Raw genomic sequence first — 27,928 nt, 5'->3', positions numbered from 1 at the left:
TGACCAAGGCTTACAAGGGGTGTAAGATTCTGTCGTGGAATCGCGCAGCTCCGGGCGGGGATTCGAAGCAAAAGTTCCACCGCGCACCAAGTGCATCTGTACAGCTTCAGGTTCGTGATGTGAAGTGGCGACAGTAGCCAACTCGTTCGGCTGTCTTTTGATAGGCAAACCGCGGTTGTGTAGAATTGTCACTCATGTAAATTTCGCTCATCCACTTAGCAATGTCATTACAGGATGCCCCAATGCCCAACTCGAACATAATCATCTTTTTACTTCAATCTTCATCTTCAGTAAACCTTCTTTGGACTCTCTGTCTCTGTAGATCATCTCCTTGTACGTTTGACATCAAATCGACATTATGATTGAAGACGCGCTCCTTGCTGCTCTGCAGCAATTCTCCTCGCCCGAGGGCCTTGGTGTTATTATTGCACTGGCCTTGAGTGCAATCCTTGGAAGACTCACCATTTTCGCACGCAAGGACAACAATGACATATCCAGTCTTCCTCTTGTCAACGGAAAGAAACGGTGGCAGTTGACGGCCAAGGAGCAGCGAAAGAAGTTTTGCAACCACGCCAAGGAGATTCTTGATGATGCCCTTGTCAATGTAAGCCATCAGTCCCTGCTCAACGCATATGTGGAGTCATACAGTATAACTTACACTTTCTGCTAGGTCGGCGACAAGTTCCGCGTGCAGACTGAGAATGGCATTGAGCTTCTTCTCTCTGCAGACTATGCCACTGGAATCAAGGACGACGAGGCGCTTGACTTTGGCAAGCACGTGGAGGAGGTGAGCAACAGTGACCACTACGGCTGTTCTGACACAAAGCTTATCTTGATGTAGGACATGCACACCAATCTTGATGGCTTTGCTCCTTTCCGCCAAGGACAGACCCGTGACAGAATCTTCCATGACGCCGTCAAGATCAACCTCATCCAGGACATTGTCAGGCTCAATATCCCCCTCTCCGAGGAAGCAAGCCATGCGCTCCAGAAGCACTTTACGGATGAAACAGGTTTGTTGATTTGACGTGTACAATCAGGGTGAAAAAAGTGCTAACGTCGATCGACAGAATGGCACGAGGTTTCGCTCAAGATTCTCGCTTTCAAGATCGTCTCCCAGCTGTCTTCCCGAGTCTTCCTCGGCGAGGAGCTCTGCCGCAATGATGACTGGCTTCAGGTCACGGTCGACTACACCAGGGACTCAATGCAGGCCGCGCAGGACCTCCGCCTGTGGCCCAAGTTCCTGCGCCCCCTTGTCTACTGGTGTCTCCCCCGCTGCCGAGCCATTAGGCAAGAGCTGAAGACGTCTTTCAACATCGTTGACCCGGTCCTTCAAAACCGCCGCTGCGAGAAAGAGGAGCGCGTGAAGCAGGGCCTTGAACCCGTTCGCCACCTCGACGCGATGCAGTGGATGGAGGACGCTGCCAACGGCCGTCCCTATGACCCTACCGTTGCCCAGATTATGATGGCCATCGCCGCCAACTTTTCGGGGTCAGACTCGTTGAGCACGCTCATGATCTATCTTTGCCAGGACTCCCAGCTCGTCGAGGACATGCGCAAGGAGGTCATTACCGTCTTGTCCGACAACCAGTGGAGCAAGTCCACCCTTTACAAGCTGCGTCTCATGGACAGTGTGCTTAAGGAGAGTCAGCGCATGAAGCCCGCGGCCGTCGGTAAGAGAACCCATCCATCGGCATTTCTGACTTTTCAAGGGTTGAACCGCTAACACACTCCCTCTCAGCTGTCATGCGTCGCATCGCACTAAAGGACACAGAGTTGCAAGACGGTACCAAGATCCCCAAGGGCACTAAGCTCATGGTATCCACCTCGAAGTCTTGGGATGCGGAGAAGTACCCCAACCCAGAGAAGTTTGACGGCTACCGCTTCCTGCGCATGCGCGAGGAGCAAGGGCTCGAGACGGCACAATTCGTGTCGACGACACCCGATGCCCTGGGATTCGGCATGGGCAAGCACGCGTGCCCGGGCCGGTTCTTTGCCGCCAACGAGCTCAAGATCGCCCTCAGCCACATTCTCCTGAAGTACGATTTCAAGCTGGCGCCGGGCGCCCCCACGGAACCTACGTTCCAGGCTCTGTACTGGTCGGCCAATGATAATGCGCGAATCATGATTCGTCGCCGCAAGGAGGAGATTGAGTTGTAGATGATTTACACGCTGCACTCGGTATGACTGGCTCTACATTTAGTTTTCATCTCACAATTCATAGTTGATGAGGCTAAACCGAATGAACTGTAGATGAGGTGGTTATTCAGGTCAAATGTTAGTCATTTTAGACAGGATAATAAAACAGCTTCGGAAATTCAGAACGACTTGTTACATGAAGCAACTGTACACACTTTGATCCAATGTTGTATGCAGCTTTAACGCATTTGGCGAAATTGAGAACAGCAATCCTATTTGGTCTTGTTTCTATCTTATTTCACTGAATTTATTGGTGTTGCTTTCCATTTCTTTGCGGCTCCTCTTCACCTTAATCTGGCAAAAAAAAAAAACCCCCCCCCCAAAACCCCCCCCAAAAAAAAAAAACCACGACATCTGAGGGCTCTGTTTTAAGTCTCAATTGCGAGATTTTTGTAAAATATTTCGACCCTTTCTTTCAGTTCATCGGATAGCATGTAGGAGATAGGCAATCGGACATTTAGACGATGGTTTACTTCCTGACGGGAAAGTCCGAAAAAAGGCGACACTTCAAAATGCGAGATACTGTGTTGCGATACAGTCGTAGCCGGTGGGACAGGCGCGCAGCGACAAAAGCCGAGATTTGCTCCTCACAAACCGCCTGCGCTGAAGGGACCATCGGCAAACACTGTTGCACTCCGTCGGCTAACGCCATGCGCTTCGTGCCGCTCGTACCGATACGGCCAATGAGTGTTGGAGGAATGACAATAGGCTACCTACTCCGGTCCAATTTGATCCTTCTGATAAGGTACCCGAAGGTCTAGATTCCTTTTTTCAGTGGTCCGAATCCCGATACTCCTCAAAGTAATCTGTTCGCGGGACGGACCCTGAAGCCTCGCGCTCATTTCTTGAGTGTCCAGAACCCCAGACTCCCAGTGGGCCCGCGCGGAAAGGACCCTGGGCATCAAGGTTCAGCCACTTCTGTGAATAGGGTCTACATGGGCGGAGACGTGCGGTTCACGCCCCTTCTTGTCACTACACAGTGAAACACTGACATGTAGGGTGAGAGAGAATAGCGCCCATAAATGGCCTGCCGTTTTGGAATATCCCTGAAGATCCGCTTCTGGAAGGTCAATACTCAGTAGCAGGGGGTTAAGCGCACATCCACACATCCACACACCCACTCTGCATAATATCCCTGCACACGTGTTGCACCCGCACATTACATACGCTTGGCCAACGAGTTGCCCTTAATCGAAAGACTTACTGCACCTGTTTATCCTATCATCTACTTGCAAGATGTCAGCACAAACACTGTGAACCGACCCGTACTATTCCCGGTGATTGCATGGCACAATATGTTGCAATCAGATTCAACTGGGTCAGAAGCGGCGTCGTGATGTTCTGATTGGTAGACCCCTGGGCAATGTTGCATATTGCACCTAGACTACTGGCCACTGATATGTTGCATACACAGAGAACAGTGCCCTGTACTGTCTTGCTGGTGTGCAGTAGCAGCGGGCTCCAAGACTTACGGCGCCTACACTAGTTGCCGCCTCGGCAAGATCATTAGAAGGTCTCCGCGGGTGATGGTGTGAACGTCCGCTGCTGACTAGCCTGCGGGAAACACACACGGCCGCTAATTCCCCTTGTAGGTAGGTGTTCTTCGTTTCGATTACGGCGTGTACATATGACGTAGCATTAGAAGGATCGCAGGTGGCTATTCTTTGCAGGACATGGTGCGGAAGTCCACTAGGAGTCTGTATAATACAAACTCGGAATCTAAATTGCCCCTGCAGCCACCATCAGTCTCCTAATATCGCGGAAGCCACACCAAAGGATGCTTTCCTGCAGGTTCATGTAAGCCGCATGGGAGGAAAAATACGTCTAGATATCCTGGGAACCAAGCACGGGGTATGGTTATTCAACTGAGCGCGCTGCACAACCGAGTTCGAGCAAGGATAGCACGATACAGTTTGCGAGATTCGCCCCGGGCCTCTTGGTCTAGACCTTGCTCTTAAAGCCTATATCGTATCTCGCATTCTGTACCGCAAATAAGCCGAAATAGCGCTTATTGCGGGGTTTGCAGGTTTACGAGGTGGTCTGTAGGCCGAAACAGACGGAGCCACGTAGTCGAATCTCGAGACCCTTACAGAATCAGCGAATTTATCCTCTTCTTCACGTAGTTGTAACTTGATGTACATGTACACAACGCAACTCTCCATCCCGTCGGGCCTTTTGTGTGATTTGACCGGGGTCTTTTTTTTTTCAAGACGCCCCCCGGAATGCCATCAAAGTCCAAGTGAAGAAATCTCGGTCTAGCTCTCCGCTTAAGACGTACAGATATCAAACTTGACCAAATATGACAAACTCTAACCCCCTTGTAGCTAAAGATACGGCCTAGAACCTGTGAGCAAGGAAAACAGTCAAGGATAAGGAAATTGAGATCCATCACAAGCTCAAACACTGCGCAGTCCTCATGGACCTTCCCTATCGCGGGTTTCGGCTCTCCGCGAAGGATTCACAGTAACGTTGTCATGCGGGTGTAAGCAATACTTTGGCGCTTCGTGATTCATGTTGGTAGGTTGCCTCACGAAGGCAACGCCGGACGTATCAGATTGGAAATAGCACATCATTTGACTGCGGGCCAAAACGGCGACTTCTCGATGCCATATTTGCCTTCTAATTCTATTCATTTCCTCATGTTCCACCTTGCCTTGTAGCTCCAGTTTGTCCTGATACACTCCCCTCATTGAATCATTTCCCAATCATTACAGACAGCAGTCTGCAACAAACGCCATGGACACCGCAAGCTTTCCCACGGACTGTTACCTCGATGCTGTGGTGCGTTTTCTCAGCATCATCAATTACAACGACACCAACTACACACACGAGGAGAGGGTCCGTAACTTGCATTATGCCTACACCAAGGCGGCGAAGCACTTTGCCCAGCCGACGCAGCAGCGCCTGATCAAAGCCAGCCCCAGACGCCTGCAGGCATCTCTTCAGACAATTGTGGCCATGGTAGTCTATGCCTGGGTGCGCGTCGACCCCGAGGTCATGGCAGACCTGAGCATCCACTACACTTACATGCTGGTGCTTGACGATAGCCAGGATGACCCCGACGCAACCATGCAGTCATTCTACCAGGATCTTCTTGCCGGGAAGCCTCAACAGCACCCTTGGTGGCAAATGGTGAACGCGCAGTTCCCGACTGTGCTTAGCCACTACGGCCCGTACTGCGGCTTAAACCTGGTCCGGAGCACCACCGACTGTAAGCAGCTTTGGAATGCCCACAATTCTTCCCGCGCACGAAGCTAAATGAGCCACAGTTTTCCAGGGTTGCTGGATTGAGCAGCACAACTTTCAGGGATTCCCGGGCTCGTACGACTTCCCCGGCTTTCTGCGCCGCATGAACGGTCTTGGCCACTGCGTCGGCGCATCCATCTTCCCCAAAGCCCAGTTTGACGAAAAGGCGCTCTTCACTGAAATCACGTCCGTCATCTCCCAGATGGAGAACTGGATGGTGTTTGTGAACGACCTGCTGTCATTCTACAAAGGTACGTCCATAATCTCCAAGCTTGGCACCGGTGCCGAGCCGATCAGCGTCCGGGGGTAGAAGCGTGAAGCTCGGACCAGAAGCTTGTTTCCGCCCCCGATTCGTTTCCTGCGCGCTCGCCAAGGCTCGAGTGGCTCGCCAAGATCGCTCGCTAACCATGTTGCAACCCTCCAGAATTCGACGAGCCGCGCGACCAGACGTCGCTCGTCAACAACTACGCCAAGTGCGACCGCATCACGCTGGCCGAGGCGCTGGACAAGCTAACGCGCGACACGATCCGCTGCTCGGAGCAGATTGTCGAGGTCTTTGCCGACAAGGACCCGAGCATCGCCTACACCCTGAAGACTTTCTGCCAGGGCTATGTCACCTGGCACTTGAGCGATCCTCGCTACCGTCTCCGCGAGCTCGTCACTAGCGCTGCTGGTGGCGACAGTGCCACGGCGAAGGAGTTCCGTCGGTACCAGGCTGCCGGTGACCTCGTGGGGGCCGTTAACCCCAAGGAGTGGGCTTACCCTCCCGTTGCCGACTTTGTTGAGAAGCACATCGCCGGGGAAGTTGTCCAAGTCGCGACGCCACTGGTCCCGAAGACGTCTCTCAATGCGAGTACCACTGTGGGCGCTGTTTCAAAGTGGGCAAAGAAGTTCTGGCCGCAGGAGTATATCTAGTTAGTCATATGTGGATCGTAGATCACTGTTTGGGGGTTTTATGGGGTTTTGTATTTAGGACAGATGGAGTCTTGATAATTCAGCTTCCACATTTACATACTTCCGCTGCACGATGAAGGTTTGAGTGAATGTACTTGGGTTCGGTTGGCTGTCATGTAGTGTTGTCTTCTCAAAGTAAACCGCGCCAACTTCATCAGTCGTCTTGTGCAAGCTCAAGCTCTCCACATACTGCTTTTGGAGCCTTCCTGCTTTAAGTATGATAGAAAGTTAATCTCCGGTCACTGATTGCATTTAATACACATTTACCATTGTTCATTTGGTCAGATATTTAGATGGCAACACATGTTTACCCACATGGCATCAAATCGCAAGTTGTTTGAACATCAAGCCATCTCGAACCTACTTTGCGTGCGCGGTGGTACTGGCAAATAAAACCAATGAGAGAAAGCGACCAGGGCAAATCATTCGAGGTAGCAATCTAAACATCCAAATACACCCTACAATTTCTGCACTCTCATGAAGGGTTTCCGCCGATTTTCCTGGCCTTCAATGAATGCTCCGTGCATCTTTTGACCCAAGATCAGACATCCATACTTCCGCAGAACCAAGACCATCTCAGGACCTCAGCCTGCGTGTCACCATCACCTCGACCTCGCCCTGTCCTTCACCCTTGCCCTTCTCGAACTTGGGCTGGCCGATAATCAATACGTTGTGGACCTGGACGTCGGCGACCGACGTGTTCACCAGATCCATATCGAAGTTGCGAAGAACGCGGGTGAATGTCAGGTACAGCTCGGCGTGGGCCAAGCTGGATATCGTTTGTCATCAGAATTTCGTAACGGACGATGGAATTGGCATCTTTTTTTTACTTACCCGATACCGAGGCACTGCCGGGAACCCTTGGTGAAGCTCGTGAGGTACCTCTCGAGAGGAAACCCTGCCTTGGCCGCCTCCACCCAGCGGTCTGGGTTGAAGGTGAAGGGATCCGCGAAGCACTTGGGGTTAGTGTGCACGAAATACGTCGACTGACTTACAGGCGTCTGTTTTCTTTAGAAAATTTGTTCGAAAGCTCAGAAAGATGACAGAATCACTTACTCCAGGGGGAATGGCATGGTTCTTGTACTGAAGCGTCTCGTGGGTGAACACGCGGGGAAGACGGGTGATGGGTCCATAAGAAAGGCGGATAGCCTCTTTAACAATGCCAGTCTGAGAATTTTGTTAGCTAACTGGAAACTCTCGGCTGCGTGCGCCGTCAGTGAACAGGGAAGAATATGTACCATGAAAGGCAGTGTCTCGAGATCCTTCATTGTGAGCTCTTCGTCGGGGATGTGGTCCACCTTGGAGAGCTCCACAAGGGCCTTAGTGACGAGAGACTTGTTGTCAAGCAAGTAGAACATGCCGACGGCGAGCGATCTCGACGAGGTTTCTGTTCCAGCGAAAATAATGACCTGGCCTTCATCTACAAGACGCTTCATGGTGCGTTCCTGCGCAGGAACGTGCGGGTCGCCGAGGGCCTCGATCATGATTGATTTGGACGCGGAGCTATCTTCCTTGCTGGCAAGTTTCTTCTTGATGTTCATCTTGATGTCTTCTTGTAGAAGGAGAAGTTCGGCAACAGGTGGCAAGATGAGGCGGATAATGGGGATGGGCAGCTTCTTGAGGTATTTGATGGCCCACGGCACAAAGCGAGTCCAGTGGAAGATTTCCGAAACACCCTTGAAGGCCTCACGAATGGGCGAAACTAGGCTAGGGATGCTGAGGTAGTCGTAGTGGTAGCCGAAGAAGCGTTGGGTGATGATGTCGGCCGTCATGGCGGAGAACGCCAGGTCCAACGAGATTTTGGTGCCCTCCTTGCGGGCACCGTCGAGGCGGTTCAGCATGGCCGTGATACGCTCGTGAATCTGGGGCTCCATGGAAACGATGGACCGCTTGGCGAAGTAGGGGTTCATGTAACCGCGGCGGGAGCGGTGCTGTCCGTGGTTCACAGTGGCTGCTACAGATGCAGGGACCCCGAAACCGGCTACGGTAGACGAGTCCTTGTTGACGCGGTGAGTGCCGCCGACATAGACGTTTTGGTAGTATTCCGGGTCGTCAATGTGAACTTCGTTGGGGTTGATGCGAACAATGGGGCCTTAAAATTAGCAATCCGTGAAAGTGACTGCATGATGACGTCTGTTGGAAAGGGAAAGGAGGTGAATGGAGCGTACCGTATTTCTCATGCATCTTCTGAATCTCCCAGAGGTAGTTGCCGCTCTTGACAGCATCGTACCAAAAGTCGCAGAGCGGCGTCATGGCCGCCAGCCATGGACCGGGGATCTTACGAAGAGGATGAAAGTAGAGGTTGTAGATGCATCGTAGGACAACGTAGCCTGCCCAAATAAAGAACAAGCGACGGGCCAGCTCGCCGCGATTCGTCTTGCCTAGATTGCCTAGTGATGACAGAAACTCTGCCTTTGGGAAGATGCTTACCAGTGAGGAGAGAGTACCGTTGGGCTCCTCGATGACAACAGCATCGGGGGCCAGAGTATTGATCAAAACCTCTATGTTGGACATTTTGGAGGAAACGGAATGCGTCAGACAATATTTTGACGTGAAAATAAGATAGAAAGAATCTGGAGATAGAAAAGAATTTCTCAGGGCCAACGACTAGTTTTATTGCGAGGCACTCAAACAAGGTAAAACCCGCAATCCTACCCGTATGCTCGCCTGCCATATTCGAAGGACTATGCTTCACGGCGTTCGCTGTCATTTTCGGCTTGCTGTCTGCCATCACACGACCCCCCGATCCAACTATCGTTCGACACCCAATCGCCATCATCTAGCGCAGGACCTCGTTTCCGAGCACATTGCTACACTGAGGCTTACCCCTCTCCCCCGTCTGCAGAATCATGTCCCGAGGTGAAGCCTTGCTTCGCCCTTCCTCCCCCTCCCCCCTGTTATTCCCCATTGGCTAGCCGAGCATGGCCTTGACAGCGTGTCCGTCTGCTTGTGATAATGCGTCTCAAGGTTTTCACGCGCAATTCCGTTTTGCCGCAAGACAGCCAAGCAGAACAGGAAATGATTGGAGGGATTACACGTTACGTTACAAGATCCGTGATAGATCCGAATGCAGCCGCCTGCTGACGGTTTCCGCCTCCTCATTTGCGCCCGAATGGCTTAGAGGCCGCATTTACAGATGCAGCATGCCCTCGACATCTTGTCTTCCCTCTTTCCAAATGCGTGTAAGCCGCGGAAGTGAGCTTTTGGGCCGAAACCATAGACCCTGCATATAATCTTCCGCACATGTACACGTGTAGCGGAGCATGCAGTCTCAACCTTGCATCGCGAGGCTTCAGCCGCTGTATCCCTGTCTGTCTCCAGGCTCGGGCTGAATCCGAAGCATATCATTGAAGCGAACGAGGTCTAGGCCTCAAGATAGCCTTTCTTGCTTACCTGCATTTGAAGTATCTGCTTTGTAGTGATACTTCCGAGAGCAGAATCTTGCATGGGTTCATGTAGTCGGAAAGTGGGTTGCCTGCCCGTGTCCGAGGTCCCTGCATACCATGTCGCGGCTAATAGTATTTACACCCTGCCGCGTGGAAACAGCGGTCCTCGCATACAAACGTCCCTTCATGCATTGCAACCGCGGCTACAACACCGACATACTTTACTGATGGCTAGAACATTGCGGCGGCCCTGGTTGAGGGGCAGATAGCTGTACGCCTCCTGATTTTGTAAGCTTACAGGGCGTCAAAAACATCCTGTAGGCCAAGCAATTGATTCTAGGCTCTCGAGCATATGCATCTCTGAGCCGTCTCTAGCCCTGTACAGGCCAACAAAACTGTAATTGGTGGGATATGTGAGGGCGTGTCAATCTTCATCGCAGCACCCCTCACCCTTGCCCCCCTTCCCTGCCCTGGCAGACAACACGTACGGGACGACCCGCACCGGATACTCCCCCGGCGTTCTAGACTCTACACATATTCAAGTCAGCTCCTATCTTTTATATTCCGACCCCAGCAGTGTTTAATTTAATCAATGATCCATGTGCGCGAACACAGTGCTTGCGACGGGCCAAGCAGACAACCAACGCGATAAGCACCAACCGTAGATCAGGAGCCTTCGCGGAGCCAATCAGACGTGTTGTTCAAATATTGGACTTGGTCTAGACTCTAGAACCCTACATGCCGCAAAAGACCCATAGGTTTGTATCATCTGTATACGAAATGACCTTCCGCATTCGCGTTTCCGTCCCCTGTACTGTTATGAATCATTCTGGTTGCATCGTAAGCGAAAACGCTGCGCCGTTACAACTTTTACGGTCAGGCGTATCGTCGAACTGATATTTGGGCCGCCTTGTGGCTATTCAATTGTCCCAAAAACCCGATTCCAATAGGCGCCGCGCAACTTCTTCTCCCATCTGTTTTCTCGCCACTTGCAAACGGCTGTGGTGGGATTTCTTCGCCAACAACTGGGCCACTACTCACCTTGTTCGGCGAAAAGTCCTCGATTTTGTTCAGAGGACAATTCCGTTGGCGGTGAAAACGGTAGCACGCACTTGCGCGCCCACATCCTAGATGACAGACCTCGGAGAGAAGTCGGCTCCCCTTGCCACGGTCGCCGAGACAGACACCGCCGTCAATTCCAGACACAGCGCATCAGGCCAGGTCGACAATGAGACAAGCAACAGCGACCAAACTGACGCTGGCAAGGCCAAAGACAGCAAGGAGAAGAAACCCGGGTCGCTCCACTTCTTCTTCCGCGTGCACTGGTCTTACTCGACACCTCTGGATCACGCCCTCCGGCTCATCGGCCTGCTTGCTGCCATCGCCTCCGGTATTCTGCCCCCGCTGATGACGGTGGTGTTTGGCTCTTCGGTGAATCAGTTCAACAATTACGAAAATGGCAGTATTTCGGGGCAGGACCTCTACCGCAACATGTCAAAGAACGCCCTCTGGCTGCTCTACCTCTTCATCGGCCGCTTCTTTCTCGTCTACGTGCATTCCACGTGCTTTGGTCTGGTGGGCATTCGCGTGACTAGGGCATTCCGCGTCGATTTCATTCGGTCGATGATCCGGCAGGATGTTTCCTTCATCGACTCTTGCGCGCCTGGCACCGTCGCGTCTACTATTTCCAATAGCGCCGACATGGTGGAAAACGGCAGCACCGAGAAGGTCGGCAGTTTGATCCAGAACATGTCCATGTTCGTTGCCGCTTTTGTGGTCGCTTTTACGCGGCAGTGGAAGCTCACCCTTGTCACGGCTACCTCGCTGCCCGTTCTCTTCATCGGGTTCAAAATCACCTTCGGCCTCGGTAAGTGTGCCTTGCTTCCCTGCACCCAATTCTCATCGCTAATCAGAATACACCATCAGACGCCAAGATTGAGGCAAAGATCCTAGAGATATATAACCGCGCCGGTGGCCTGGTTGAGGAGGCTCTGGGTTCGACCCGAATCGTGACGGCTTACAATGCCAGTGCTAAGCTGAGCCGCAAGTACGACGACTACCTGGCCGCGGCGCAGAAGCTCGGCTTCCGCAAGGGCCCCGTCATCGGGGTCCAGTGGAGTGTGGAGTTCTTCACCATCTACTGCGCCTACTCGCTTGCCTGGTTCTACGGCGTAAAGCTGCTTAACAACGGCGAGATCGGCGGCGGTGGGCAAATCATCTCGGTGCTGCTCGCGGTCCTTTTGGGCACAAACGCCGCATCCAACGTGGCCCCGGGATTCGGTGACTTCGCCAAGGCTTCAGCTGCCGCTAAGGGCATGTTCGAGATGATCGACCGCAAGTCTGAGATCGATCCCCTGGCCGACACGGGCGAGCGGCCCGACAAGTGTGAAGGTATGGTTGAGCTACGCAACATCAGCTTTGCTTATCCGTCGCGGCCCTCTGTTCAAGTCTTGCGCGACGTCAGCCTCACCTTCGAGGCCGGTAAGGTCACGGCGCTGGTGGGTGCGTCTGGGTCTGGAAAGAGTACCATTGTCGGACTGGCCGAACGGTGGTTCAGCCCGACCAGCGGATCCATCCACGTGGACGGTCATGACATTGCCGACTTGGACCTCAGATGGCTGCGTGGGAGGATCGGCCTCGTTCAGCAAGAGCCAGTGCTCTTCAGCGACACAATCTACAACAACGTAGTCCACGGGCTATACGGAACGCCTATGAACGATCTCCCTGAGCCTGAGAAGAGAGAACTCGTCCGACAAGCCTGCATCCAGGCGTTTGCGGATGAGTTCATCCAGGAGCTGCCGCAAAAGTACGACACCAGGGTCGGAGAACGCGGCGCTCTGTTGAGTGGAGGTCAAAAGCAGCGTGTTGCCATTGCCCGGAGTGTCATCTCTAATCCGCAGATCCTGCTACTGGACGAAGCTACCTCGGCCTTGGATCCTACGGCAGAGAGGAAAGTGCAGGCTTCCCTTGACAATGTTTCTAAGCAACGTACCACAATCATGATTGCGCACAAACTTTCAACGGTCCAGAAAGCCGACAAGATCATCGTGCTTAGTCGGGGCGAGGTCGTAGAGCAGGGCGCCCACCAACAGCTGCTCGATCTACGGGGAGCGTACCACCAGCTCGTCAATGCCCAGACTCTCAATACGGGCGAGGCAGCAGCTGCACAAGCGGTTATTGAGACGTACGCGTCCTCAGAAGTTCCAAGTAGAGATGATAGCTCAGTCGAAGGCGTAGAGGAGAAACCAGTAGTCTTGTCCAAGTCTGCAACCAAGCAATCCCAACTGGCAGCAGATCCGGCAGAGGATGAAGACGAGGCCAAGGACGAAGACGCGGACGTTTCCCGCAAGCTTTCCATCGTCAAGTGCCTCAAAATCATCATCTGGAAGGAGCACTGGCACATCTGGCCAATCTGGCTCTTTGGAATCCTCTCCTCGGCAGCTGGCGGCGGTCTCTTCCCCGCACAGGCCGTCCTCTTCGGATCCAGTCTCCCGACACTGCAGCTCCCTCCCGGCCACCACCTGGTAGAGCGCGGTAACTTTTGGGCATTGATGTACTTCGTCTTCAGCCTAGGTGTCTTCGTGTGCTACCTCGGCGTCGGGTTCTTCTGGACTGTGGCATCGTTCCACACCACGCGCTTCTACCGCCGGGGGTATTTCGACGCTATGCTGCGGCAGGATGTTGCCTTTTTTGACACCACGGGCCACGGTGCGTCCGAGATGACCAGCCGGCTCTCGCTGCATCCCCAGAGGCTTCAGAACTTGCTGTCCACCAACCTTGCTCTTATCATAGTCATCTTTGTTGACATCATCTCGTGTTTCGTTCTGGCAGTTGCCATGGGATGGCGCCTGGGTCTGGTCGTCATCGCGGGCGGCATGCCGACACTTTTCGGTGCCGGCTTTTTCCGTCTGCGCCTCGAGATGGCCAACGAGGACCGTCTGACCCAGATGTATCTGGAAAGCGCCCGCTTCGCGTCCGAGGCTGTCGGCGCCATTCGCACCGTCTCTAGCTTGACGTTGGAAGAAAAGATCCTGAACGGCTTCCAGGCTCGTCTTGATGAGTGCGCCAGCCGGGAGTTGCGTAGCAAGATGATAACTATGATCGTCCATGCATTCGCCGAGAGTATCAACATGGCCGTGACGGGCCTGGCCTTCTGGTATGGCGGCAAGCTGTTGTCTGAGGGTCACTACGATATGCGGACATTCTTCATTGTCTTCATGGCGGTGCTAATGGGGTCGCAATCGGGCGGCGTCCTGTTCGGCTTTTCATCCAGTAAGTTGCTTCACTAAACGCACCCATCTCAAGTAGGATTCACAAGGCAGAGAGAGACCAAGAATACTGACCTTTTGGAATAGACGTTTCGAAAGCACACTCCGCGGCAAACCACATCATTGACTTGCGCACATCGCAGCCTCCCATAAACACCTCCTCCGGCGCCAAGGAACTGTCGGCGAGCGAGAGGAGTTCGGTGGCCATTGAGTTCCGCGACGTGACCTTCGCATATCCCAGCCGGCCCAGTCGCTCTGTACTACACGGTCTTAATCTCAAGATCCAAAAGGGCCAGTCCGTTGGCATCGTAGGTGCCTCGGGCTGCGGCAAGAGCACCATGGTTGCCCTCCTAGAGCGATTTTACGACATCAGCTCCGGACAGCTCCTCGTCGAGGGCACGCCCCTCCGAGACCTGGACGTGCAATTCCACCGCTCCCGCATCGGCCTTGTGTCGCAGGAAACGGCGCTGTTCCAGGGCAGCATCCGGGATAACATTCTCCTCAGTCTTCCAGACGACGAAGCGGCGGCGCCCGACGCAGACGAGCGCGTGGAGCGCGCGTGCCGGTCGGCCAACATGCACGACTTTATTAGCAGCTTGCCCGACGGGTACGCGACCGATGTCGGAAACCGCGGTGTCGCTCTCTCTGGAGGCCAGCGCCAGCGTCTCGCAATCGCGCGGGCGCTCATCCGTGAGCCGGAGGTGTTGCTGTTTGACGAAGCCACCAGCGCATTGGACACCGCCAACGAGGCGCTGGTGCAGGCCGCCATCGAGGCGGTCGCGCGGGAGAAGCCCGGTCGAACCACTATTGCCGTTGCTCATCGCCTGTCAACTATACAGCGCTGCGACCGCATCTTTGTGCTGCACCGAGGCCAGGTGGCCGAGGAGGGCACCCACGAGGAACTGTTTCAGAGGCGAGGAAGGTATTATGACATGGTCTTAGCTCAGTCGCTGGACAGAGAAGTTGTCGCCAGTGTCTGAGAGAGGTAGCTGCCACACAAATATTCAACATGAGTTAGTGTATTTGCCGTTCCAGCTTAGTCACAACTATAATTCGCATGCCTCGTATGCACGTATTAGACTATGAAGGTATCGGTCATACAGGGAACATGGCCTGAAATTTCTTTTGCCTCCATTAGATGTACGAATGTACTCCTCTACTCAATACCGATAATTACACACCCTTACCTCTACAAGTACCACACTATACTGACAGGTTTCCTGTCATGGGCTGAATGTAACAAGGGAAGTGGCCATAATGAGGATGGTCATGTTTTGGTGCTGGGCCACACCACCGCCTGTCACCTCGTTCTCGTTCTCGTTTCGTGAATGACTGGGTTCTCGGATCCTCTAAAACGAGGGCTAACAGGGCTAAAGAGGAACTTGTTAGTCAGCAGAACGGATGGGAAATCCAAAGAAACAACTTCCGCCTGGCCGATTTTCACTCAAGGATGTATGTGGGTTAAATTGGTTTTCTCTGCTTCTGTTCTATGCATAGATTTGTAGTTCGTCTGGCTGTTGCAGTATTTCGCTATTGTAGCAGCAGGAGCCTAGCACACAATACAGGCTGCTCAAGACCAGGAAATATCCTGAATGATAGGATGGCTTTTTTATGTTACACGATGCTATTGTGGTTGTTCCCACTGACAAGTGGGCAGCGGCGGAAAGGTTGTGTTGTCGTTCTGCCAGGCTCGCACGCGGGAGAACCTTGACCACCAGTGGCGCAGCATCCAGCCCTCAAATTCGGTAACCTGAGGAACGTGCGCCCCGAATCACCAGGCATCATGACAAAATCGTTGGGCGCATTCGGAGGTGTCCACAAAATGTCGCACAAGGAGTGGTTCTTCGTACCATCAGTGACGTAGTCTGGGAAACCAAACGTGTGACCCTGTGGACAGTTAACTTGTTAGTTGTTGGACCCTCTATATAAGTTTCAAAGCCAAGGTTTTTTTTTTTTTAGTCTTTAAAATCATCAAGTTCCAGATAACTTACCACTTCATGAATTAGGATAGACCAATCTCCCAATTTGCTACCAACTGTTTTCCACCCGAAGAGGCTAATGTCAATGCCATATCCGGAGGCAGCGCCCATGTTAAAGTTCTCCCACGCACTGTTGATGAAGAAAAACTGGTGGAAACGCTGATCGTAACCTCCAGGGCAATCGCTGTAGTCGCCATCCGGGTGTTCGTGGCGAGAACATCCTGGGTCACAGGTCGGAAGGCCTTCATCGTCTCTGAAATCAGTGTAGACTTCAAAGTTGTCGGCTGGGCCTTGAATCAAGTGTCGTTCCCGGACTGCCCAACCTATAACATTGAACTTGAACTCGTTAAACGGGTAGTTGTCCCAGCCGGTCAACCACTTGAACCATTTTTCATATTGCTTTTTGTACACGATTTCGATTTGCTGGCGCACTGTCTCGGTGACTGTCTCATTGGAGTTCCATCTCATGCACACGTTGATGGTTCTATAGCGTTGTTTCGAAGCGTTAATTTTGTGATCATAGAAGATTCCGCCAGGTAACTGACCCGTTTCCGTCCATCATCTGATCCAAGGCCCAGTTTTGATAACCTGTAAGCGTCGCTTCAGGAGTCCAGACCTCCGATCGCATAAGAGTGTAATCCCACGTCCGTAAAATCGACTCTCGCCATTTCCCAGGTATGGTGTTGTTTGGGGTCGGGGGAAATGACCCATATGCGGGAGGCGCTAGGGCCACTGCGATGGCGAGGTATGTGACGGGTCTGAATAATATCGACATTGTGAGAGTTTCGTCTAATGGCCAAAGAAGTGTCGAATCATAAAATAAGAGTAGTTTTCTGCAGAAACTCGGAGGTTAGACAGGATACAGAGATCTTATATATAGTTTCTCCTTATGTTAGGTTGTCTTGCTGCTCCCATGAACCTGTATGGCAGTCAGCTAGGTGGCTGTGTTTTGCCGATGGAGTCTTGACAAGCGTCTTCAACTGCCTTGGTGCTTCAGTGGCCAGATTGGAACTTGAATTAGTATCCCCGCTTCGAGGGCAGTGCTGCTGCTAACAAACCCACATTAGCTTTTTCACCGGAGTATGAAGTGGCACGCTGTTGATTAGGTACATGATCGGTGCATCCGTTCTCCTGTCCCGGTTACAGCAGAGATCTATTCGCCCCGTATGGATGATATTTTTGGGATACATTTGATACAAATTGGGACGAATCGTGGTCAGTGTTACGTTGGCAGTCAGCATACTTTGCGAACGAACAACACTATCTCTTGCATGTGACGTAGTTGGCCTGTTACGGATTGTAATACGCGATACTAGATGATTAGATACTATCAGTTGGTCACTATGCATACGGAATGATCTTACCAGCACTGTCAGTCTAGCTCTAGCAGTTTAGGGCTACGGCAATTACCATACGTGAGTAAGATAAGAAGGAAAGTGGCTAAAAGGATGACCGGGAAGCTCCCCGGCTCGGATTCATTATCCCTTCTGGGAAGTTGTAGGGCCTTAAGTCTTGTGAGTGTGCTAATAATGCACTAACGGAATTGAGGAAGTCTATGCGCTGCTAGAAATGAGCAAAGCATAATCACACAGCATCATACGCCCAAGGTCCAAGGTCCAAACCTTACTGGGTAATATTATGAACTCTATTAGGTGATATATTAGGGTAACACAACAGTTTTGGAGACAGAGGTGACCTCCTAATAAAGTATATGAATAGAAAATAAGGTTAGGGTAGCATCTACGTTATAGGCTGCATGGGCTAGTAAATCAACATACCAGTGTCATAACAGTAGAATCCTCACACTTTATGAGATTATCCGATACAGAATCTTCAAAGAATAATGCAGCTTAATTCACTACCAGCTCCTGGGTCATATCAAAGGGCCAAGTCAGACTGATTTGCCGAAGTCCAGAATAGGATCGACGTATCACGCAAGCCTCACATCGACGCAAGCAGGGTTCAAGATAGGCATAATCTTAACTACCAGCCTTCTTCAGGCTGCCACTTTGAAGTACCTTGTCCTCCTCCCCGCTACTAAGCCATTGGTCCGCCAACAGCCCCTGCCTTGAAACCATTGTCAGCGCCTTCGTCACCGCCTATATCAACTTTTTTCCATGCTCAAACCCATGATCATAGGAGGGGCATCCCTGGACAAACTTTGGCCCAGCTACGTGGCCCAGTCATGACCTGACTCTAGTTTATCCACTATGGGTCGTTTTTCCACCAAGCATCGAGTCTCGGACTAATGCGTTGATGCTGCTTCACTAGAAGTTAGAGAGAAACGAGTAGAGAAATAAATGGAAGAATCCGCGCAGTAAACAATCTTCAGCTTCCCTCAAAAAAATGCGTAGTCACGCCTTGATGGGTGCACCAAGTATAACAGAACGCCATAGTTATGAAAATAAGGTCGAAACATTTGCCACCGGTTCGGAGCTATAACTACTTGGAAGGGACTTTGCTGTGCACCTTCAAAGTGGAAGCAACGACTGTTACCATCTTGTAAGATTGGCGTTATTACCGAGTCATACCGATTACTCGGGGGTGGCACGTTCCTGACAATCTACATTATAGTTGTGTCACTTCGATCATTTCTTTATATCATTCCTTCTCCGAAGTGGGAGATTAAGGTATCAAACATCGTCAGGTTGCAGTGCCTCGATGCCAAGTGCGGAACGTTTAGTCCGCTTGGGTTTCGAAATTGGAGATGCTTTTTTGACACTTTAGTGGTTGATGAAAGTTTATAAATCATCCAGTTTGGATAAAATCCGTTCTTTGGGAGTGGCTGGCATCGTATCAATGGTTCGGATTTCGGGACAACTGACGGTCCCATAATGGCTCCCTAGTTGTACGGGCCTAGGGTCCATGATTCAGGCGAACTGAACTTATACGTCAGGAGTAATCTCTTTATGGCTTAGACAATAAATGGGAGCGTCCACAAGCTCTCAGTCTTTTTTGTTCAACCGATGGCGTTAAATCCAACTATGAGTTACATACCAACATGGTTAATGTGAACCATGCTCCCGAACTTTTTATCCCAATTGAAATAGCAGTGCAGGAGAAAACTCTATCCCATCGACTCCCAGTTGGCGTTAGTATATCGCAGGAGAGAGCAAAGCCAATGCGAGTAACAGGCCGACATGATCTAGCATCGCAAGTCAAAATTGGGATCTTGTGCGCAAACAAATGGAGCTTCTTCAAGCGATTTACTTGTAGCGACGCCAACTGGCAGTCGATGGGATATCTAGCCTACTCCGGCTCCTCCAGCTAAGACTTGCTACCATGCGTGTGGCCTTGACTAGCTACAGAAGAAAGGACAGTACTATTCCATAGCAATAGTATACCTGGAAAAGAAAGTAAGCTGATCGCCCTACTCTGCCTATAGCAGTCTCCTAGTAAGAACAGCTCTAGTCATGACTACTGGAAATAGTGATATGAGGAAATAGTCACTTGCGGTAAAGGCGCAATGCTTCTCCTCGTGGCTCAGGCGTTTTGCTAGTACGACTTTCACACACCCAAATGTATGATAAGCGAGGTACATGAAAACATGGTCATTTGATTGGTTTCATCTTTACTCTAACTCTTAGTAGATCAGCTCTGTATGTGCGCTTATTAATGCACACTGGCAGTTGACATCTGCTGCCTATCTATCCTCAGTAGACACGCACTTCAGGGACATTTCTACAATGATCTATGCTAGGTGTCTGTCTCATAAGCTCCGTAGATTTATCGTGTTTAGCCATACCGTTAATCCGTGGTAGTAGTAAGTTAAAAGCAACCAATGTTTTCAGATTCGTGGCCGGACAGGCTCCTTTTCTGGATTTTGTGTCAGTCATTAGGACCAACAAGCGCAAACCGACAGTCAGCTTCCTAGCTTAACACAACCACCCTGTTAACGAGCCACCCCCACATCCGAGCCACCATCGGTACCACCATCACTACTACTATCACCACTTATTTCACTCCCTCTTCCACCCACCCAGATACAACTTTCGGCTTTACTAGATAATTCAGATGCGCTGGATTTATTTAGACTATCTGTATCGCTGATATCCGTATTTTGTGCCTGCTGGATATGGGCTATTGTTGTGAAGGTGCTGTTAGGAGATGTTAGGACCTTTTTCCTTTTGCCCTTGTGCTAGTTATTTAGACAAGCCTATAGATCGCTAGCTTATTACTTTATAATTACTAGTCTAGATATTTACTTATTATATTCCTTTTATAGCTTTTTAGATAAGTAATAGATAATATAAGTATTTAAGGTATTTTTATTTAGCTAGTTAAATAGATATAATTAATACTATAAATTAGTAAAGTAATAAAAGGTTAATTATAAAATAATAAATATTACTTTATTTTATTATTAACTACTGCTTTATTAACTAATTAGTTAACTAAATAATACTTTTAATACTAAGGAGTTAAATAAAAAGTACTATATAAATATTAGCTATAACTTAGCCTATTTTTAGCTAAACTTTATATTCTAAATTATTATTATTACTTTATATATATTAAAATAATAATCTAAAAATACCTTTTTATTAGTAATAATTAAATTACTTATCTAATTACTTAAACTTTTAACTTTTTTTTAATATACTTATTTTAATAAGCTAAAAACTAATATATTTAAAGGCTAAAGGATAATAAAAGAATATAGTAATAAAAATAGTAAATAAATATAATACTAGAAGTATTATTATATAAAGTCTATTATTATATAACTATAATAGTTATTTAGAATTAGTAACCTAGCCTTATTTAGTTAACTAAGTATAGTCTCTAGAATAAAGACCTTTTTTAGCTACTTAAAAGTAATTTAGTTATTTATTTAGCTATTATTTAATACTATAAAATACTAGCTAATATATTTAAATAAGTTAAATAATAAAAACTACTAAGCTTAAATTAACTTATCCTTATATATAATAAAAAGAAATAAAAAGGTCTTAGTAGTAAATATATACTTAATTAGTAATATTTATACTTTAAATTTAGGCTATTTTTTCTAAATATATTATAATACTATAAAGCCTAGTATTAGTTTATTACTTTTTTTGCTTTTTATAATACTAGTCTTATTTATATTCTATTAGTTAAATAAATAAATACTCTTAATTACTAATAAATTTAAATAATTAAATTATTTTTAAATAATATTTATAATATAAGCTTTATATTACTTAAAATTAATTAATTAGTATCTTTAAGTCTTAATTAATAAGTATTACTATAAGAATTAAGCTATTTATTTTTTCTTTAGAGGTTACTAAGTATTACTTATTATATACTTTACTAGGCCCTTTACTTACTAATAAGTAAAGGTACTGCTTAGGGTAGCTTAGGTAGATATATAAGTAGCTAGATTAGCCTCTTATGACTATAATAATCGCTGATAATTAACCTACGTAGTATTTCTGTTTTGCTTACTGTGCAGCCGATGCTGAAGGGTCTGGTATAGTATACCCTAGTTACGAGCAGCCTGGCGGATAAGGCAGCCATCTGCTACGTCTACAAGGGCTTGTTGGAGCTCAAACTCAGTGTATTACTTCATGGTGTAATAGAGAAGGTATCCCAAAAAGATGGCGTTATTTGGCAACAAATAGCAATTGTTGCGATAGTTTGAAAAAAGGGATGTTCTTAACGATGCAGCAATTTCGGATGGCTCGGATGTGGGGGTGGCTCTCTTGTGGGGTGGGTGGGTTAGATCACAACAGGTACACATACATATGGGGCAAAAAAACAAGGTGGGGGGGTTTTTTTTTTGGGGGGGGGGGTGGGGGTGTTAGCCATACTACAGCGCGTTCGACGTTCGGATTGAAAGTCGGCAGAAGTGAGTTGTCCGCACGCGCACACACCAACTTCCCCTCCGTTCTAAGACCAATTTGCCGCCCTATGAGATTCCACCTTGAGCGAGCGGTGGGCCTTAATTTAAAACCTTAACATTCCCTTACTACCACCTATCAACAGCCGCGAAAATCACATGGATCAGGTGTTCCGCACGTGTGGGGGGCGGAGATGCCGCTGTTAGAGTAAGGCAGAATCACTGGTGGGTCCATGCTTACGGGCCAATCGAATTTACTACACTAATAGTACATTTAATCATATTAACATACACCACTCGGATTTGCAGGATGGAAACGTTAAGGTGCCTTGGTAGAACTTTTTAAGACTTAGCCACTCTTGCCACACATGTAGGAGACACATGCTGAAACATACTAGGACAGGGTGTGTGGAATAGTGCCGATAGTGTAATGTAGTAGTCTTTTCTAACCGCAAACGCAGTGAGAGAGAGGCATGAGCTTATTCTCGGAGAGATCCTCGATACTTTCAATACCATTTAGAGACTGCATTAGACAAGCAGACGTGTCACTGAAGTGACGAGAACGGGCAATTGTGTGCTCCAAACAAGGCATTCTTATGAGCATTAGGCCAAATGTTGCGGGTGCTAATATTCCTGTTCTCCTTTCCGGGTTTCACTCCCTCCCATAGACCCCCTTTGCTCATAAATAACTGAAGCCTTGGTTGCTATGTGTATTCTCTGGTGTCGGTTTCCCTGTAGGAATTCTGGGGCCATGGTTTAAACCGCTAACATGATCGGCTGAGAATGGATATCCGACCGTAGACCTTGCTTGAGCGGTCATTGGCAGTTGATGGGATGGGGTTGCTCGATCTAATAGTGTCAGACAAGGAAATCCAAGACAGTCCGAATTCAGACTAACGCCGCCTCCTGTTCGTGTTCTTCCTCGCCTTCGCCGACTTGCTGATATCACGCGGACGTACGCGTTGGGCCCACCAATCCTTGAGATTCAATTTGCGCTTGCTCTATCTCAGCTCCCTGTTGCTTGACGTCTGTTCTAGCTACGTTCGGGTACTTGCTTTACAATTCCGCCTTCCAATGTGTTTTGCAGACGACAGGTATCACCAGCGTCCTCTAGCGAGTGAATACACTTGTATAAGTTTGAGGTTGGGTGCCCGATAATGGTGGTCCTGGGGAGAGTTGTATTGAAGACAAAGAGTACCTCAATAAAGCTCAGGGGCCCAAGTACGGCTGATAGTATCAGCTCAACCTTGCCGATTCTGCCGGCTAATCTTTGGGAGATGGAATACCAAAAAAAGCATGTGAACACTCCTTGAATCTGCCCAACCCCTATTTATTCCTTGTCGCATGTACTGTGCCGATGTCAATCCGCTAGGATGGCATATACCTGATGGGGCTGACTCTGGCGAAAGCGGGAACAGCTCGTGAGAAGCCCCGTGCCCCTGACGTTTCGCACTTTTCTCGGAGATATTGCAGAAGTCAGCCTTGCGATTTTGGGGATACCAAGGTTTTATCATCTGCTTCAGTAAATGTGTTTCCTGATTGACATGCCGGAATTCAACGCGCCTCCTCAAGCGCCCATTGGGGACATCTCGTTTAGTTTCCCAACATGAAAGCTTAGGGATTTAACAGGTATATTGATTACCTATCGATTGAATCCTGCCATCCCCTTTTGGTGGTTCCCGATGCACACAGCATCGCATGACTGTATATTGGTATGCATTAGGACTGTACCTATAGTCTGGTGCTAGATAGTCTGTTACACCTCATCCAGACGATGCAAAATCTCGAAGAGCGATTCCTAACATGCAGGCATACATGCGATGAAGAAATAAATGCTATATCAGATTGAAATACTGAGCGAATACAGCCTGTAGCTTATGATGGCAAATCATTTTTCTATTTCAGTATGGAAACATGTCTAAATATTCTTCAATCTCCAGATGCCTAATTTTGGTACTTTGCTGCTGATATAGTGCGTTTGATGTAGTGTGAATCCTTCTGTATATCATATTCACTGAGCAATAGCGCAGTCCAGTGTTGTAACATGACGAGGTATGTAGCTGATCATATCGGGTAGGCCGGCTCACAGAAGAATTGCAGCCGCTACGGCAACCACAGCCACCTCGATTTTGTGGCCCATCAGGTTGGCAGCGTTGGTAGAAGTAGGCGTCGAGGAAGCTGTGACGGTGGCCTTCCCGGCAGCCGCCGTGATAATGCTTGAGGCAGACGAAACAGCATCAGCCCCTGACGACTGTTTGTAGACATCGCAAATCGATCCGATGATTTCTACTGCCTCTGAATAGGATAGGATAAACTCAAGTTAGTTTCTTCCCTTTACCCCGAAGAAAATAGGGGGGTTAAGGGGAGTGATTCACTTACGGGAGGCTTCCTTGTCCGAACAGTCGTTGTTGCGAATGCAGATACCCATTTTGACGACTAGCTCGCCGTCTATCTCGCACAAACAACTGAAATTTCCAGCAGCGCAGCCGATCTCTGAATTGACTTTGTTCCAGCATGGCGCAACACACGAAGGGAGCTGGGAGGCGAGAGAAGGCAGCGCGGTAGGCAGAGCAGACGTGGCAGTTGCGGTAGTGGTTGCTGCACCGGCAGTAGCTGCAAGCATGCCAGAGAGTACAATAAGAGACGAACGACACATGATAGCGAATATGAAGCTTAAAGGACTTAGTCAAAAGAGTGACAGAAAATGGTAGCAGAGTGTAAGAAATGTGGTGAGATAATAGCCAGGAAGAAATTTGTAACTGAGCAATGGGTATTTGTTGGGTCTAGAGGGTTAGGATATATAGGTTATGAAGGAGCTGCGAAGATCTCCGGAAGCGGGGGAGAGTTTTGATGCCTTCAGTATAGACCTCCCAGCCCCATCATTCTACACCACTGTTACCTCCGAAACCCGTAAGAGCCCTTGCGGGGCACGAGCCGGCTGCCGGCTTCACAGACTGGACGCCGCGTTCTTAATGGACCGCAGTACCGGCTAGACATAGTGGGACAGTTTTGTCCGGTTACTAGCAAGGGTACAGCCCCTGACAACAGACTTTTCTTAACCTGAGTATTCACCGTCACTAGTCGTAAGGATCCCTGTGGGAACACTGCCCCGATATGCGTTTCCCAGCACTAGCGTGCATGTAATAAGACGGGGATATGAAGTTTCTTCGGAATTCTCGTCCTCTTTCTCAGGGTCGTCTCCTTCTGTCCCTGAAATCGAGACTTGTTCTTTTTGACTGTACTTTGTATCTAATTTTGCGTGTCTCCTACACTTCCTGCCAACGAACCCCCTCTCCCAAATAGTCGTCCCATGATGCATACCATGCATACCATGCATCCCTTCTCTCTTCTCTCTAATGGTATTTACTCTCCTCACGCAATTAGCCTGTCTGAACCTCACGGACAAATGGTTATCTAATGTGCGTAGCTAATTTTTTAAACAGATGGCCCACCACAGGCCTTGACGTCGATGGGTTTAGAGAGCCCGCATAATGTCCAGGGCGGATTCCGAGGATTGAGAGCTCGAAGGAGAAATCGATGGTGGGTATACCTGGGCATCTTTGGTGGATGGCTAGTTACCTTTGCGATCGTTTTCGCCTTGTACGTCTGTCTTGTTTTCTACTCGGAAGTGCTCCCCATCATGTCCCAAATGACAAAGCGGGAAGTCAATGCCATCATAACTGGCTTGTCTATTGCGCTTAGTATTTCTGTGCTGAAAGGGCTTAACGACTTTGTGGTCACACTTCGATGGTGGATATTGAGCCGTCGCTATCACTCGTTGCGGAAGGTACGTCGAGTATTTTCAGGCCCCTAAACCCATTGAGACTGACCGGTGACCCAAGGTCAATTTGATCCTGCAAGCAGAGAGTGTCAGCTGCATCATTAAGCTCGCAGTACGGACAAGTCGCCTAAGCGTCCACACCGCTGCTTTGATATGGTTGTGTCTAATCCTGGTATGTTCATACATCTTCCTCCATACATACTACTTTTCCCCCCTCTCTTCTTCCCTAGAAACGGATTCGCAAGCAGTGTTTAGATGCTCATGTGCTTGGATGATAACTAGGCGGTTCAAGTCGCGCTGGCGCTACTTGGACTATGTTACTCCGTCGAGATACACGATTCCTTAGCAATGGTAGTACAGGAGGGGAAAATATCGATACCCATCATGTCCAGCATACAAACAACGAAGATGGTTCAAAGTAACACTGATTCTCTCAAGTCTCAAGAATATACTGCAAACAGGCTCGTCTTTTACCCCCTCCCCCAAGGCCTTCAAACGGCCACGAACGAATACTAACCTGCTCCAGCTACGGTCAGCTCTCCCTTGCCTTCGATACTGCGTTGGTTGAGAAGATCCCAACTGTTGGGTCTATATGGACACCTTCCGATCCCCTCATGTTCTGCGACGAAACACACTGCGAATACGTTTTTCACGAGACATCGGCCTTGCCTATAGAAGATAACAAGAATGATGACGATGACTACAATGACTCCAGTCAAGTAGGAAGCCTTGTCGTTACCACCGATCGAACCCTTAACTCTTCAGCAGTGTGTCGTAGCTGGTACGTGACAAGCGGTGGGAACGGAACCGAAGACAGAATCAGTATCGAAACCAAGGGGGATGGGACTGTGGAGGAGGTCTTCATACCTATTCGAGGTGGCGTCAACCAGACCACCTTCATGACCAACACCTCGGAAAGCTGTGGGGCTGGTTGCAGAACTGTCGCCGCTTTCGAAGCTGCAGAGGATAAGCCGTGGTATTACCGTTGTAACGTTACCGTTGGCCGCGTCGGAAACGCCACCAGGCCGGAGCACGAGGTCTCCGAAAGTCTTAGATCTATGGCCGCCGCTGCCATTTCACTACAGGGCATCGGAGTCTCGTCTTTGGAAGTAGACGACATGCAGTACCAGGTATACCCGTCTGAGTCTGCCTTTGGTCTGCCAAAAATGGGATCCAATGATTTGATGGCGTTGAATATGGCACGATTCGCTATAGGAACGATAGCTATGTGTGCACAAGGCAACGAACCCTTGGTGGTCGATGGTTTCGCCGCCATAAAGGGTTCTCACTTGGTCATTGACCACTGGGACTATGCTAACTTGATTTTGGTTTCGGTTACGTTGGCACAGCTTGTGTTGGGGGTTGCGACTGCAATCTTCGCCGGGCGGGTTGTGGTACCGGAGGGGGGACCTATCGCTATGGCACGAGTGTTGTCGCCCGTCGCCAACAAACTACAAAACAGTGGGAAGGGTGATTTATTGCTTGCAGCGGAGGGACAGGGCAGTCTTTGGATCTACAAGGCTGTGAAGTCAGCAGAAGAGGGCATTTATGATCTGTTTATGGAGGAGATGATTCACCCGGAAAGCAAAAGAGAGGGTGTTGACATGTCTTAGCTCTGTATGTATTTGTAAAGTGTCTTCTGGGGTTGAGAAACCCGTCGTCTGATTGCCCCATTGTCAGTCACATAATACCGCTGTGCGTCAACGTCAAGTTTGAAACCTGCACTCCGCAGCACCAGGACGGTTTTCTGCTCCGGAGGATTTTGCAAAGTGATATGTATCGGAAGATCGCTGACACAAGCAGAGCTCGACATCAAACGGTGCTCTGAGTCCTCTGGCTTTCGAGGAGAGGTCACTTTTCAAGAAGAACAAAGGGAGAAGATCATTCGATCTGCGTCTAGAGAACCTTATTCAGGTAGTGATATCAATGACCATTCATTCCAGAGCAATACCTATATCATGTTGGGCCCATGTGGCTAGTCAGAGCGTGTCAGACACCGCCCACTCCTATTAATCCACCACCACTGGCGGAAGAGTCGGTCGGCTATATCTGCCACATGGGAAATTCGCGATGCAAATCCTTGGGCCTCGATGTTTTTAATAGCGTGAAGAGTCTCTGTTTCCTCTTAATAGTTCAATTTAGAACAATTAGGCATTATATCGTGGTAGGGCGCGTTTTCCTTCCATTCGGTTGGATAGGTTTGGTCGCGGGACATTGTAGACACCGACAAGTGCAGCGATACTTTATTTTGGGCTGTTTTGAAAGCTTACACTGCGGGAATAATACGG

The 27,928-nt window shown here is 49.3% G+C and overlaps 7 protein-coding genes across 7 annotated transcripts; 4 read left to right on the top strand and 3 right to left on the bottom strand.

Annotated features, from left to right (window-relative positions):
• Positions 1-358: 358 nt before the first annotated feature.
• Positions 359-2,160, top strand: ColSpa_06111 (cytochrome P450 monooygenase 1; the record flags this gene model as incomplete). The annotated part of the gene is made up of 5 exons (XM_049272323.1): positions 359-604; positions 671-787; positions 842-1,013; positions 1,071-1,673; positions 1,742-2,160. The coding sequence occupies 5 exons, from the start codon at positions 359-361 to the stop codon at positions 2,158-2,160; spliced, it is 1,557 nt and encodes a 518-aa protein (XP_049128280.1).
• Positions 2,161-4,935: 2,775 nt separating this feature from the next.
• Positions 4,936-6,360, top strand: ColSpa_06110 (trichothecene 3-O-acetyltransferase; the record flags this gene model as incomplete). Its single annotated transcript, XM_049272322.1, has 3 exons — positions 4,936-5,410; positions 5,469-5,696; positions 5,870-6,360. 3 exons carry the CDS (start codon positions 4,936-4,938, stop codon positions 6,358-6,360), a joined length of 1,194 nt encoding a protein of 397 aa, XP_049128279.1.
• A 615-nt stretch (positions 6,361-6,975) lies between these two features.
• Positions 6,976-8,913, bottom strand: ColSpa_06109 (cytochrome P450 monooxygenase SAT11; the record flags this gene model as incomplete). Its single annotated transcript, XM_049272321.1, has 5 exons — positions 6,976-7,168; positions 7,234-7,400; positions 7,456-7,566; positions 7,638-8,491; positions 8,568-8,913. 5 exons carry the CDS (start codon positions 8,911-8,913, stop codon positions 6,976-6,978), a joined length of 1,671 nt encoding a protein of 556 aa, XP_049128278.1.
• Positions 8,914-10,916: 2,003 nt separating this feature from the next.
• Positions 10,917-15,033, top strand: ColSpa_06108 (leptomycin B resistance protein pmd1; the record flags this gene model as incomplete). Its single annotated transcript, XM_049272320.1, has 3 exons — positions 10,917-11,652; positions 11,712-14,057; positions 14,141-15,033. The coding sequence occupies 3 exons, from the start codon at positions 10,917-10,919 to the stop codon at positions 15,031-15,033; spliced, it is 3,975 nt and encodes a 1,324-aa protein (XP_049128277.1).
• A 634-nt stretch (positions 15,034-15,667) lies between these two features.
• Positions 15,668-16,807, bottom strand: ColSpa_06107 (uncharacterized protein; the record flags this gene model as incomplete). Its single annotated transcript, XM_049272319.1, has 3 exons — positions 15,668-15,940; positions 16,045-16,516; positions 16,578-16,807. The coding sequence occupies 3 exons, from the start codon at positions 16,805-16,807 to the stop codon at positions 15,668-15,670; spliced, it is 975 nt and encodes a 324-aa protein (XP_049128276.1).
• A 7,135-nt stretch (positions 16,808-23,942) lies between these two features.
• Positions 23,943-24,287, bottom strand: ColSpa_06106 (uncharacterized protein; the record flags this gene model as incomplete). Its single annotated transcript, XM_049272318.1, has 2 exons — positions 23,943-24,154; positions 24,239-24,287. 2 exons carry the CDS (start codon positions 24,285-24,287, stop codon positions 23,943-23,945), a joined length of 261 nt encoding a protein of 86 aa, XP_049128275.1.
• Positions 24,288-26,254: 1,967 nt separating this feature from the next.
• Positions 26,255-27,253, top strand: ColSpa_06105 (uncharacterized protein; the record flags this gene model as incomplete). Its single annotated transcript, XM_049272317.1, has 1 exon — positions 26,255-27,253. One exon carries the CDS (start codon positions 26,255-26,257, stop codon positions 27,251-27,253), a length of 999 nt encoding a protein of 332 aa, XP_049128274.1.
• Between the last annotated feature and the right edge of the window lie 675 nt (positions 27,254-27,928).

The sequence above is a fragment of the Colletotrichum spaethianum genome (genome assembly GCF_022836535.1).
Source record: "Colletotrichum spaethianum MAFF 239500 DNA, contig14, whole genome shotgun sequence".
In the NCBI taxonomy this organism is placed as follows: domain Eukaryota; kingdom Fungi; phylum Ascomycota; class Sordariomycetes; order Glomerellales; family Glomerellaceae; genus Colletotrichum; species Colletotrichum spaethianum.
Note: the sequence above shows the minus strand (reverse complement) of the source record. Positions and strands in the feature narration are given on the sequence as shown.